General features: G+C 38.2%; 1 protein-coding gene across 1 annotated transcript in view; it reads left to right on the top strand.

The window, feature by feature from the left end:
* Positions 1–14,641, top strand: part of KATNAL1 (katanin catalytic subunit A1 like 1) — a 34,964-nt gene that overhangs the window by 9,239 nt on the left and 11,084 nt on the right. Inside the window, exons 3-6 of the mRNA XM_026708897.2 lie at positions 3,681–3,841; positions 4,808–4,973; positions 6,074–6,201; positions 7,924–8,029. Of these exons, the coding sequence (XP_026564682.1) occupies positions 3,681–3,841; positions 4,808–4,973; positions 6,074–6,201; positions 7,924–8,029 (561 nt within the window). The remainder of the gene's footprint in view (positions 1–3,680; positions 3,842–4,807; positions 4,974–6,073; positions 6,202–7,923; positions 8,030–14,641) is intronic.

Below are 14,641 nucleotides of genomic sequence, written 5' to 3'. Positions count from 1 at the left end.
TATGGCGAAAAGCTTTACAATACAAGTCCTCCTAGGGTTCACCCCCCAATATTATCAGTTCTGTTCCTGTTCCTTGCCATGCTTGAACCACAGTTGAAAGCTACTCAGGACATTCTTAGGCATTTGGTGACTGAATTCCCACCTGAACTTTATGAGACTGAGTCCAATTGTATGTTCTGTTCAGGAATCTAGACTACATCTAGATTCCTGTACAAATGTTTTAAAATGACTGTTTGCTTGGTATCATAGCTACTAACTGAAAATAACTGAAAGTGGCAAGCATACCTAAAACACCTTCCTTCTGTTTTTACAACAATATCAACACTGTGAGATGAGTTGGTCTACGGGAGAGTGGCTGGCCTAAACTCACTCTGCTGTCTTTCATGCATGAGGCAGGAATAGAACTCACAATCTCGTAGTTTCTAATCTGGTGCCCTAAACAGTAGACCAATCATGCTTCTTAATAAGTATCTGTTCTAGAATCATGATGACTTTATTTATTTGTTTGTTACATTTATATGCTGCCCATCTCTTCAAGGCAGCTTACAGCAACATAAAAATGACAGTATAAAACATCAAAATATTACAGTTATAAATGTTGAAATTAAAATGAATAAAGGTGGCTAAAGAAGCAAGTGATATACAAAATGGTGGAAGCAGAATTGTCTCCTAATTCACTAGCCATCTCAAGCATGGAACACCCCCACTGAGACGCCATCATGGAATAATATACTTACAGTAAAGAGTTTCAAAGCCACAGAGTCCAAGCCCTTGTTTGTTGCAAAAATCCAAAAGGCATACACAGTAAAATAGAAAACTGTCTAACTTCTGCTTAAATACATCACGGGAAGGGGATCCAGCATCTGTCTGGATAGTTAAAACCTCCTACTGTTACAAAATTTTTCTAACAAATCCACTAGAGTCCTCTTGCTTGCAAGTTAACATTACAGTATTTTTTATGTTCTGCTTTCAGGTTCTTCGGGTATTGTAATATCTCCCCTCACTTTTCTTAAAACTAAACAATCACAATTCATTCAATTTTTCTTCATAGGATTTATGTCTCATCCTCTTTTCATCCCCATTGTCCTTCTCTGAATCCTTCTTAAACTGGCGTACCAGAAGGATACAGTATTTGAAGTGGGGTCTGTTCAAAGCAGAATAAATTAAAAATACTGCTTCTCTTGACTGTCAAGAATGGCTGCAGAAGAGACTTGTCTCCTCCCTGTGTATAGAGAGTAAAGAAAAAATGACTCAGGAAATCTTTTGTCCAGATGTACACAGAGGTATTGAAGATAATTCTAAATTGAAGATAATTAATTCATTTGTTGGAATTCACGTATCAATGCTGCTTTCATTTGAATAAAGCTTGAAAAACCCCACAATAATTTGTGTTTGGGGAAGAAAAACCCTCCGTTCAGGCAGCTAGCAAAGATCTGGCAACTGTGCTCTGACATCAATGGCTGCAGTGGGTAAAAGGCTGAAGTACCAGAGAAAAAAGAAGGCACTTGGGATATCGGGAGCAATGTTATCTGAGACATTGGCAGCGGCTGATGGAAGGGAAGGGAATGCATTGGGAAGTCTAAGGGGATTGACAGACAGGTGGGATTTGCTGCTCTGGGAGCTGCTTAAAGAGAAGAGAGAGAGGTGAAGGTGCACATCAGCCTACTTGCTGTATAAATGGTTCTCCAAGCCAGTAAGTGTGGGCTGCCTCTCCTTCACAAAAGAGATGAGTCCCCCCCCCCCTTTTTAAAATCCTTATGGGAAAACCAGAATTCTTTTTATTTCAACCTCCTTAACAATTGTATTCAAGTCAAACTTGTTGGAATTACAATAATCAATTTCAGTCCAGGTTGCTGCCTTAAGCCTGGCATCTGCCTCATGAAATCATGCAAGGATTTCTCTGGATATTGGCTACCCCAAACCTGGAACAACAAATATACTTAGGGATTTAAGCCTACTGACCTGAATTTATTTATATCTTTATTTGAATTTATTAGCCTCCCAGCTCCAGTGAACAAACTGTAATGGTTGCCCCCAAATAGCCTGACAAAACAAGGATGTAACGATTTCTTCTGGTTTTGAAACAAAATATATTCTCCTTTTTGTGCTTACCTCTAAATATAAATTCAATAAAGTCAAGAGTTAAATGCCGGAAAAAATAGCAATGCAATGTAGGGATGAACATAAGTTAAGAGAAAATGCAATTGATTGCTTTGATTACAATTGCTTTGATTAGAAGTGAGAATTAAAGGTTTAAGGCAGTCTTTTCAAGGAACTGACATCAAATCATGCTCTGTACCCTATGGGGTACAGAGAATAGGCACACCTGCCACTGAGCTCAACAAATGAATGCATATGCTGGTATATTTAAAATGGGTACACATTTAAAAAGTATAACCTAAAATGTGTAACTTCCCTACATGTTAATATACATGAAAATTCAAAAATGTATATGCTGCAGATATATAGTCATATATTTATACACCCAGGTTTTTACACAAACAGCCCATTTTACAGACTTCTTGAAGCCTGAGAAGGCAAGTTATGCTTTCCAATATCCAGTTAAAACATCTGAATATTCAGGAAAATGCTAAGATACCTCTCCATATCTCAAATAGTTAGAAGGAAGGACTAAGCTCTACAGCACTTTAACAATAGGGCAGGTGTGTCAAACTCAATTTCATTGAGGCCACATCAGGGTGATGTTTGACCTTGTGGGGTCAGGGTGGGCATGGCCACGGTGGGGATGTGATGGCACAAATGCTCTACCAGTGAAAACAGGCTCGCGAGTTCCGTCTTCAGCTGCAATGGCCTCCTGCAACCCTCTCCCAGTGAAAATGAAGCTTGGGAAGGCCATACGTGGCCCTCCCAAGCTCCATTTTCACTGGGAGAGGCACTGTGGACCAGTCCTTCGCTGTTTCCAGGGTGGCCCTGCGGGCCAGATCTACGCATCGGCCCACAGGCCTTGAATGTGACACCCCTGCAATAGGGGCTACATGAAAGGAATCTTGAGATCTTTGTAACTGAATCTTTTTCCTTGCAAAAAAATTGCAAGGAAATTTATGTGATAACTTGATAAGAATCTTCTGCGACTCTTTGTACCATTGGCAGTAAAGCAAGACATTTCTAGAACCTCTGCTCTAAAATAAGAATAAAGTTATGGGCTCATTTTTTTCCTCTTCTTGGGAAGTGGGAGAAACTCTCTATTTTACTGTGATTGGCAGCAGCGCTCTGGCAATTTTGATCTTTTGGCAAAAAGAAGCAAAATTGAGGGAGGTGGAGTTTTGGGGGTACTTACAGGGGCCTGGGGAGTTGTGTTTCTAATTGAAAATTAAGGAAATGTTTTATCTAGCAGAATTGTAAAATTCACTTTATGTTTTAAACCTTCCAGCTCTGCTGGTTAAAACAAAACAATAAAACAAAACAATAAAACAATAAGTCCTGTCCAGTTGCTCATATAAGGTGTACAGATCTTAGACTGGCCCAGCCCTTGTATTAGACTGACTTGAGTTTTATCCAGTTTTGTTTGCCTTGTGCAAAGAATACCAGAAATCAACAGTTCCCCTCCAAATTGGCTTTTGTTTATATCAATAGCAGTTTTATCTGCTCTACTTTAAACTGCTTGCTATAATACTTTGCAATTTAATTTTTGAACGGCTTCACATTTATTTGTTTTTCAGGTTCGGCAAGAATTATTAGAAGAATTTGAACAAGTAAAGAGCATTGTCAACACCTTAGAGAGTTTTAAAATAGACAAGCCTACAGATATTCCTGTATCTTATCAAGATGAACATTTTAGAGATCCAATTGTGTGGCCACCTCCTGTTCCAGCTGAGCACAGGTAATTGGGTTTAAATAGGATGGCAGGTTAACTTGCAGGCAGTAGCAACGACATTTTTGAGAGAGAAAATAGTATAAAGATTGAGATAAGAGCTGTTTTACCTTATTCCTCCTTTTCCCCTTTTAAAATGTGAGCATTGACTATAAAATTACATCAAACATTTGAACTATTATTCATAACCTAGTATGCTAGTTTGCATTACAAATATAATGTTAGGGTCTGTTTTTTTTCTGCTGACTTGCTGTTAGTATGATAGTTGCTAAAAATGGAACTTCAGTTATAATTACAGATTTTCATGGAAGACTTTGCTAAAATACCATTCTTTTCAAAACCACTTCTAACCACAATTCCTAGATTCCAGTATGCGGGACTGTTGAAAACCTTAATTTAGTTTGGAGTTCACACAGAATTGTAGCTAAGATTCCTAAATTGCAGTTTGGTGCAATGCCTGAATTCTAGTCCATTTTTTTCTTGTACCTGTTGTCATCAGACTGTATTGCTAACTCCTCAGCCTTATTTTTTTTCATCTTTCTACTTTTTTCCCCCTAGCACCTGTCTCTGTCTCTCCAATTTCCTAGTTCCTGCTCCATTTGTCTTCACTTAATTTCTATCATCATCATCTGCACAGCAATGAAAGGGATTATGTGGATACAAAGAACTGTGTAGCCGTGAGGTAGCATACCTCCGTCCCAAAGCTTAGCCATACCTGGCTCCTTAGAGATCAAGATATGCATTATCAATGCAATTTGAACATTAGCTTTCTCCCAGAGTTGAGCAGCTTTCCTCAGTTGCAAAACTGAATGCATAAAGAGTTCTCAGTAGTGGCTGTGCTGTTTTGAAATTCTGGATATAGTATATATGTATCTGGAGGACACTGTTGAGAAGACTAAAATTGAATAGCAGTGCAAGATGGAAATAATTTTACTCATCTTAGCAGTTTCTTGTGTGCTTCCTTACGTGACACAGAGTCCCACCTCAGATAAAACGACCCAATCGAGAAGTGAAACCTCTGCGGAGAGAATTGCCAGGATTACAACGGGGACCTGTGGGCAGAGCTCAACCAATATCAAAAACTGAAAAACCTGCTAGTAGTCGAGAGAGGGAATCTAAAGGAAAAGGGAAAGATGATAAGGTAAGGGTCTAGAGCAGAGGTTTCCAACTTACATCCTGCGGCACCCTGAAGGCATTTTCTGTAACTCACAAGAATGAAAGAATAAACCATACAGGCTTATGTTTATTCACTGGTGAGATCAAGGTCAACAGAAGGAGCCATTGCTCTCTGCCCATTTGTTGTGAAAATGACATGAGGGGAAAGCAGACTAAACAGATGGGCAACAGACAAGAAAGGGTGCCACCTTGAATGTAGTCCAGAACAATAGAAAACACCACAATCGCTGCACACACACCAAGAGAGCAACTGCTGGAATTAGGGCAGCTATTTGCCAAGTTAAGCCAGGCATTGGCACAGCTCATTGGTTCATTGGTTCATCATAGATACTAAGACCATTGGCTCTAGACTGAGAAGAAATTGGGACTGAGGCTCTCAGAATGGGTAAGCCAAGAAGTATCTGCACTCTTAGTCCTGCATTTAGGTAGTATCATAGACAGGGCAAGGGGTAGAGTCAGCTCTTTATAGCTACTATCCTATCATCATCCCAGTATGCTATATTTAATTTATAAATAGTCCAGAAACAAGTTAAATGGACTTCCTTCCTTCCTTCCTTCCTTCCTTCCTTCCTTCCTTCCTTCCTTCCTTCCTTCCTTCCTTCCTTCCTTCCTTCCTTCCTTCCTTCCTTCCTTCCTTCCTTCCTTCCTTCCTTCCCCTAATAATGTATTTGTCAACATTGAGTGGATTCGGTCTTGCATATAATAGGCATTTATGTTTTGAAAGTAGCTCAAAGGAAATACAGTCCTCAGAAAAAGAAGAAAAAAGTATTACTCAGAAAATAATTCTGTTCTGTTCTGATTAAGTTGGGAATATCTAAACAACTCCTGAGTGCTACTTATTCTGTCCTTCCCATAATGGTCATCTGGCCATCTTTCAAATTTCCATTTTTTATGAAAGATAATATTCGAAATCCCTGGTATTTATGATGTCTGGTTACTAGTTTTGGTTCCTTCATCCCACAACTACAATTCATCAGATTTATCTGAGCAGAACTCTAGTAATTGTTTAAGAGAAGAAAAAGAAATGTAGATGAATACTTACGTGCTTCTAACTCTTTTATCCAGGGAAAGAAGATCCCTCAGGATGGTGGTGGTGACAGTGAAATTCAGAAATTTGATGGAACAGGATATGATAAAGATCTGGTTGAAGCTCTTGAGAGAGATATTGTGTCAAGAAATCTAAGTATTCATTGGTATAGTAATTCTTCTGTAAAATGAGATATATTAACATTTATTGAGGATACATATCCAGAAGATGTTAACATTTGGGCAACAATTGTGCTTATTTTGTAGTAACTGCTGATATTAGGAAAAACTCAAGAGATTTGTTGCACATTAAAGATTAATGGTTTTGTAAAGCTTGATGGATTAGTTCAAATGCAAAACAATAAATTGAGAGTATAATACATAATAACAATTATTTCTTACGTATCTGTGGTTATTTTGGATAACACTTTGAATATCTTTGCAGTATTTTTTCTGTTTTAAAAGGATAGAATAATCTTTCATAGATGCATGACATTTAAAATAGCAAATTATTGTCAAGAGAAGATCAAATAGGAATAGTCTTTTTATCAGTTAATATCCTTTGGGCAATTTGTATATTGAGTATGTTCTGAAAATCTTGCCTTCTGAGAGAAGCATGCATAATAGAATTTTAAGATTTGAAAAATGGATAATTACCAATATTTTTCTATATTGTTATATAAAAGTGTGATGATGTTACATTTTAAATATATTATTGCATATTGTTTTATGAAAGATTGTGCTGTTAGAAGCTGTTTATACAGCTATAAATATCTACTTGGAGAAATCTGCAAGTTACAGACACCATATGGAGATACTTTAGCCTTAAAGCATTATAGCTCTTCACAAGGCACCCATAATAGTACAATAATTACTGTTAAGTTTAGATGGGATCATAAACATGTGAAACTGAAAAAGGGTTGAAAATAGCTCAAATAAGATTTCCAGAAATATATTTAGTTCTCAAGTTATTTTAGCAGCCATTGTGTTTCTGTCTAAGTTAGCAGGTGAGCTATGTGAGCACCTAAAAACTTAATCTTTTGTTATCATTTCCCATATTATTCATTTTCTCTGTGAATCACAGAGAACTGGACTTTGTAATGTTTTAAGGAGCTTCCTGAACAGTAGCAATTCTGCCATTTGAATAGCGTTTCCTCCTATTCATTCTGCCTGTCTCTAAAATAACAATATCATCTTAATTATCTTTATTGTGCAAAACCATTGCCAGTTTACTTTACTCATACATTGGGTCCTGGGTTGCAGAGCTATGCAGATTTCCTGTCCTTGACTAAAATAGCTATTATGATTAAAACAGGGAATTATTGAGAGACTAAGGAGATATAGATTTTTCAAGTGCTCAGTAGATGGGCCAGCTTTGAGTGTCACTTTAGAGTTTGGAGATGGTAGCCAAATCTAGATGGTTGAAAGCAGACATGAAGCAAGTCCATATGGCAGATCCATATCAGACTAGAGTTCGTTCCAGTTCTGTTACAGCAGAAAAACTTCTTGAGCTAATTGTGAGTGCTGTTTTGCTTACGAAGCACACTTCATGTCTAAATAGTACCACAAACAAAAGGCTCTTTACAGACACTCATTAAAATGTGCAATAATGCTGAAAAGCTTTTTAGGTGTTGCCTTGATTATCATGTTTTCAAGAAACCTATTTTTAAACTGAACATTCTGTTCCGCGATTAGCTGCAAGTCATTTTCCGCATGCCTTTTAAATGGAAGGTCATTTTTCAGAACACTGAATTGTGCTAGCATCCTGTGCAAGAACTTGTCATTATATATTTTATCAATAAAGTGCAAGCATTTAACATTTATTTATATATTTGTTGTTGAAAAAAAAAGTATATTATCCTTCCAAAACTGAGTTTTATTTTCCATAGGGATGATATCGCAGATTTAGAAGAAGCCAAAAAACTATTAAGAGAAGCCGTTGTTCTTCCACTATGGATGCCAGATTTTTTCAAAGGAATCAGAAGACCTTGGAAAGTAAGAGCCCTCTAGCTATTATATGCGTGTGTTGTCTCTATGAAAATATACTCATGTATAACATTATAGTATATATACAAACGTTTTCTCTTGCAATGCATCTACCAATTTGGGGGTGTATGTGAAATTTAATCTTTTGTATTATTTTAAAAAATGGAAATGAAATATTCTGTATAGAGTCCTTGACTTCTTAGTTACCATGGATCCAAAAAAAGGGAGTTACGATCTGGGTCTGAAGTTCTGATTCTTTCCTCCCCACAGTCATGTATTCCTATTTTGAGCACTTGGCAACTGGCTCACATTTGTGGCTGTTTGCAGTGTCCTGTCATCAAATGACCTTGATTTATGATTATTTTTTTTTGCTGGAAAATGGTATCTGCTTCTGGTTTCCAATTAAAAAAAAGCAAAATACCTATTGCAGACAATGAGTTTGCTTAACGGTCACATATTCGCTTAGCGACTAGTGATTCACTGAAGGACCACTGGAAAAATTGTTTGTAAAATTAATGACCCACATGACTTACAACCGTAATTCTGTTTATGAGCCGAGGAATATGTCTTTTGATATAAAGAATTGAATCTACTTATTAGATATGATCAGGTGATACTAAACCATGGAAGAAAATCTGTTTGAGGCTCCTGTTCTTCCTGTACAGGACATAAGGCTAGAATTTTGTTCATTTATTTATTTACTGTGCTTATTTCATTCTAGTTACTGATGACTCTGAGCATCATGCATGTCCTCTGTAAATCAGGTTTGTTGAGGTATTCCCCGTTAGGAGAATGAGTGCACTCAGGGAAACATAGTGAGAGTGATGTTGAATAACACACAACCAGCATGCAGATACACTGAATAGTAAAATGTAGGTTTTACTTCCAGTAAACGGGTAAACAAGTCCAACAAACAGTCCAAATCATACATGGTTAAAGCAGTTAGTATCAGTCCAGGGATAATCCAAAAACGAAGTCAAATATCATAATAGTATCTTAATATTCATAATAGTATCATAATATTCAGTAAACGGAGTTTGCTAACAGTTGCAAGACTCACAGCAATCCAAGCAGAACAACGATCAGGCAATACGGTAAAACAGGAAACAAGAAGAAAGAAACCAGGTTTATTTCCTCCATCTTATGGCCGTTGGAGGAATCTCAACCAATCACACTCAGCATTCTCTTAAAGATACAGTATTAAATGACTATCCTGGTTTATATATTTCCAACTCAACTGTTAGGTAACTATCATTCCTAACAAGGTTAAAACTAACAAAATTCCAAAACAAAAAATAGAATATGTCTATAAATATGCACTCTAGAAATGTCAATTACACTGAACAAATATTCCAAAACCAGAGGTAATAACATTAGGATATCCCAACTCCCAAGGTCTTCCGGAAAAGCCACATTTTAATGGCCTTCCTAAAACTAATTTTTTTCTTTTTCTTTTCTTTTTCTCTTTTCTCTTTTTTTATTTTGGATTTCAGGGGGTATGGTGCTGTATGTGGGGGGCGGGCAGTAATTGACAAAGCTCACTTCTGTGATGTCTTTTTGTGACATTCCCAGAATGCAGACATAGAGAGATATTATTGGATGGGTAGATACACAGATGGTCCCAAAGATACCTGGTCCTGAGCTATACAAGACTTTAAAGGTACAACCAGAACCTGAAATTGCATCTAAAATTGAATCCCAAAGTAATGGAATTATATGACTGAGTTAAGGTGTGCCCATGACTACCCAAGTTGCTGCATTCTGAATCATCTGTAACTTCCAATTTTTTTTTAAGAATAGCCCATTTAAAGTATAGGTCCAAGCAAGAGAGTGAACCATGAGTGAAGAAGTCGTGATTACTACACATAATAGAGCTGAGCTGTGTGATGGCCCGGGCAGAAGTCATATGATAAGGTCACCAGAATGGCTATTTCTAAGATAGCATCAGATTATCTTGTTGCTATAATAGTATTAACAGCTTCTCCATTGCCATTTATCTAGCAAATCTCATTCAGTGGATATATTCCAAGTAAAACGTACTATACCCTCCCTCCAAACCATTTCTAAAATATGAGGTATCTTTATTGCGGATGAATTTGCAAGATTTTTACTGATAAAATTACTCATGTTTGATTTTATTTGGGGATTTTATTTGGTAGAGGTGATTGAAATTATGGGACATGTTATGGTTCAAATGTTTTTATCTGAAACAGGTTGACTATCTGTCTTGTGTTGAAATGAAGAATATAGTTGAGAATATGGTTATTATCAATTAGTAATTTTCTTAGGAAAACTATTTTTAAAGCTTTAATTCTATGGCTGCATATTGCTCCCTCCACCCCTTTGTTTTCATTTTAAATTGAATTATTGTGTCACTGAATATCTTTCTTTTTATACAATGTTAGCTAACCAATCCTGTTTTAGATGTAGCTATCATTCATTTCTCAGACACCTGCCAGTCTAATTTTCAGACTTTTTAAATTACTGCTTTATTATCTGATTCTGTAATGGACACCTCCAGCAGGCCAAGCTTCTAGATATCCCTAATGTATCTGGGTGAACACACAGCTGACCTATAAAGTAATCCATTCTACCGCTAGTTGGATAAGCCTATGAGGATCGTTTTGCTAAATCTAAGCAAATGCAACTTACCTCCACTTAAGCTTAAATAGTAAGGTAGGCGTTTGCTAAGGCTTTTTCCTGTTTTGACTGGTTTGATCTGTAGGTTTCCTGTATACCATGCTGTTTATGTGCCCAATTTCTAGTTTTGCCGTGATATCATGGAAGTGGGCTTGTTCTGTAGCTAGATTGAGGGTGAAGACTATTGTGAGGTAGAAGTTGAAATAATGAAGGATTTTAGCAAGGTACTCATTTTCATAGATCCAGAAGATTAAATGTCATCAAGGAATCTCAAATGAAGGATTATTTTGAGAGTTAATAATTGAGAAAATATTGTTCTAGATAGCTTTGAAGATGTTTGAATATCTGGGAGCCATGAATGTGTCTACAGTTTTGCCACTAATCTGCAGTTATATGTTATGCCAATGGTGAAGTTGTTATGAGTGAGTACACGGACACAGAGTCCAATAGCAAAGCATGTTGTGTTTTGTGCTGTGTTGACATGGTATGATGTAATCACATATCAATGTGGTTTTTTTAAAAGTGATCTGCAGTTGTATGCTTTCCCAGGATGTAGCAAATACGCTAAAATAGCTTGTCTTGTTTCTTGCTTTGAGAGTATTTCGTAAGTCTGAAGTGGAGAAAAAAATCTTCAGTGTTTGCACAGAAAAGTATATTTTCTGTGAGTTCTTAAGCCTCATGCAAGAATTCAGCACAAATTCTTCAGCTTGGCTGAGCATATGACTGGACTGATGTTCTGGTAGGTCTGTGGAACCTTCCCATTATAGTCCCCATCCTGGAACCCTATCTACATCAGGACTTTGCAAATCAAGGCAACAAACCCATATCACGGGGGGGATTTCCAGGCATCTCTAAACAACCGCTTAGAGATGCCTGGAAATCCCCTGTGATATGGGTTTGTTGCCTTGATTTGCAAAGTCCTGATGTAGATAGGGTTCCAGGATAGAGATAGCATTGGTGGTTAACTTTTACTAGTTTGGAAAGATACTGGTTTAGGAGTTTCTTGAGGAGAATACAACATATTACTAAGGAACATGGTTGTTTTTTTTAAATAATTGATTTTGTTATATTTATTTTTATAATTCAAAAAATAATTTTGAATAATTTTCACTCTTAAGAAGGACACATTTTGCAAAATTTGTTTGTTTTAGTTTTTATTAGCTCTTTTATTGTGAAAATATTTAAGAGGTTAATGGTGTAAAGTTCATTTTGATGTCTGGTGTGATTATCCTAAAAGTACTATTTTTCTTTAGAAATCTTTTGCTAGTAATTTTCCGCTGGATAAAAGATATTCAGTAACTGTAGCAAAACTGATAAGTGTGTATTGTCTTTATTCATTGCTTTCCTTTTATGAAATAATATAATGTCTGTAATTAAGAACCTGGTTTTACACAGACGCAGTTAATCTTTGCTGTATGAATTATATGTGACTTTTCAACAGCTCTGAATATGCATTAATGAATAGTGTGAATGAAAAAAAGATAAAAGATCATGAAATGCTCATTCTAAGCATTCATGAGTCACATTTCACAACAGACCAAGATGGAAAATTTACCTTGCACAGTCAGAACAGCAAAACTTTAATGATTATGGTTAGAGCACCAGGCAGAAGGACAAATAGAATTAGCTCTTTGAGATTGACAAGATCAAGAAATAGATACCTCAGGGATTTAAGGAATATATCCAAGCTTTTCCCTGTCTCATTTTATATAAACAAAATCAAAATGGGATTATTTTGAGTTTCTTTCTCACACTTATTTCAGTCTCTAGAGTGTGCAGTCTCTTGTTCAAGTCCTTCCTTAATGGCTTTGCCCTTTCTTCCCCCATCAATAGCTCTTTCATACTTTCTCCAGAGTAAATTCTAAATTCTTTACAAGTTGGGTGCAAAAGAAGAAGAGAAGTTTAAATCATGAGTTTTAACTTTTGGAACCATTGGATATATATGGAATTTTTCAAAATCTTTTGTGGGCACCTCATAAAATGATTAGCGTGGTGGGCTTAGCAAAACATTTAGCAAAAGATAAATCTTTCTCTCTATATATTCTCTATTCCTTTTTTGGCAACCACCAGCTATTTAAAAGAAGTCTAAACAAAACAATAAAATCAGATGATCTGTGAGGTCTGGAGAGAACTAAGGCACGCTGGTGCTGTCTTGTGGACTTATCATTTAAGATATATAATTGTGAAACTTCCCAAGACAGGCATAGATGAGATAGAATTGTCCCGGAAACCTAAATACAGTTAGGATCTGCCCATTTATTGTAAACCAGGAGTGGAAACTACTGTGTTTCTCACAAAATAAGGCTGGGCCTTATTTTTTTTTGACCCCTGAAAAAACGGCTAGGCCGTCTTTTCGAGGGGTGACTTAATTTCCTCCCCCACCTAGAACGGCCCATGCGCACATACCTCTCCATGAGGCCGTTTCTATCGGCTGAGGAAAGCTCCCTGAAGGCAGAGTCCCTAGCCACTTCAGGGCGAGGCATGGCTGCCTGTGTCCCCTTGCCATTAGGCAGTGTCTTTCTCCAAGGGCAATCACCAGCCACTTCGATCGGCTGATAGAAGCGGCCTCGGCGTGAGCGCACACGCACACTCCCTTCACCACGAGGCCGTTTCTATTGGCTGACGAAAGCTCCCCGAAGGCAAAGCTCCCCAAGGGCAATCACCAGCCATTTCGATCAGCTGGTAGAAGTGGCCTTGTGGCAAGGGGAGTGTGCGTGTGTGCTCACCCCGAGGCCGCTTCTACCGGCCGATCGAAGTGGCTGGTGATTGCCCTTGGGGAGCTTCCATTGCCCCAAAGACACTGCCTAATGGCGAGGGGACACGGGCAGCCATGCCTCACCCCAAAGCGGCTGGGGACTCTGCCTTCGGGGAGCTTCTATCAGCTGATGTTCTATCGGTAGATCGGGGTATTCTAGCCTAGGCTACCTGCAGGCCACTCCTAAAGGCAAGTTTTCTCCCCCCCCGCCCTTCCCCCCATTTCTCTTCACCTTGTGTAGTTCTAACGAACAATGTGAGAAATGGGGAAACACATGGATTAAATAGGCCTAAATTTTGGGGGTGGGGCTTAATTTCACCTCATGCCTAGAAATCATGCTGGGCCTTCCTATTGGTGGAGGTCGTATTGTTGGAGAAACACAGTATTACATCAGCCAGTTGTATTTATTCTTCCCCAGGAGGACTCAGTTAAGGCATATATCTAGCCTGTAAATGGCAGAGGGCCTGGAAGATTACATCCTCTACATTTTGTCAGAATCCATAACCTCAAAAGAATCTAGCTAATGTTGCAAAATGTTCCCCTGCCTCTATAACAGACCATGCCCATGAAAAGACAAACCAAGAGTCAAGGCCGGTTGGGAGTGATCAATGTTAAGAGCCTACGTCACCTCCTGTTGCTTTCAATTCACCAGACATTGAACAGAAGAGGCCCTGGTTCCTGGGAACTTTCCTGACACTTTGCTTGAATACATTCTTTTCCATAATATGCATGATGTGGTTTATCTTAATCTGCCTGATCACTTGGATCAGGGGTGTCAAACTCGATTTCACAACCCTGATGCAGGGTTGTGTTTGACCTTGAGGGTGCTAGAGGGCGTGGCCAGCTCGACATTATTCATGTCGGGGGTTTCTGTGGCGGCCTGAGTTCTCTGCCAGCGAAAACGGGCTCCCAGGCTCTGTTTTTGGTTGTTACGGCCCCGTGCAACCCTCTGCCAGCAAAAATGGAGCTCGGGGTGGCCGCATGTGGCCCTCCCGAGCTCTGTTTTCGCTGGCAGAGCCCCTGAAGACCGGATACAGTCCGCAGGCCTTGAGTTTGACACCCTTGACACTGGATGAGAATTTTATTTAGACTATTTAAGCATACCAGTGGGGAAAAAGAAATGCTAGCCATATCAAGATGATGTAACAAGCGCTTTGAAGCAAAATGAGGTTAAAAATATAACAGCCTGAGTATGCTGTGCCAAAGATTGCTCATGGTTACCTGAT

This window comes from Pseudonaja textilis, chromosome 7 (genome assembly GCF_049901715.1).
Source record: "Pseudonaja textilis isolate UNSWEBS1 chromosome 7, rPseTex1.2, whole genome shotgun sequence".
Classification (NCBI taxonomy): Eukaryota; Metazoa; Chordata; class Lepidosauria; order Squamata; family Elapidae; genus Pseudonaja; species Pseudonaja textilis.
Note: the sequence above shows the minus strand (reverse complement) of the source record. Positions and strands in the feature narration are given on the sequence as shown.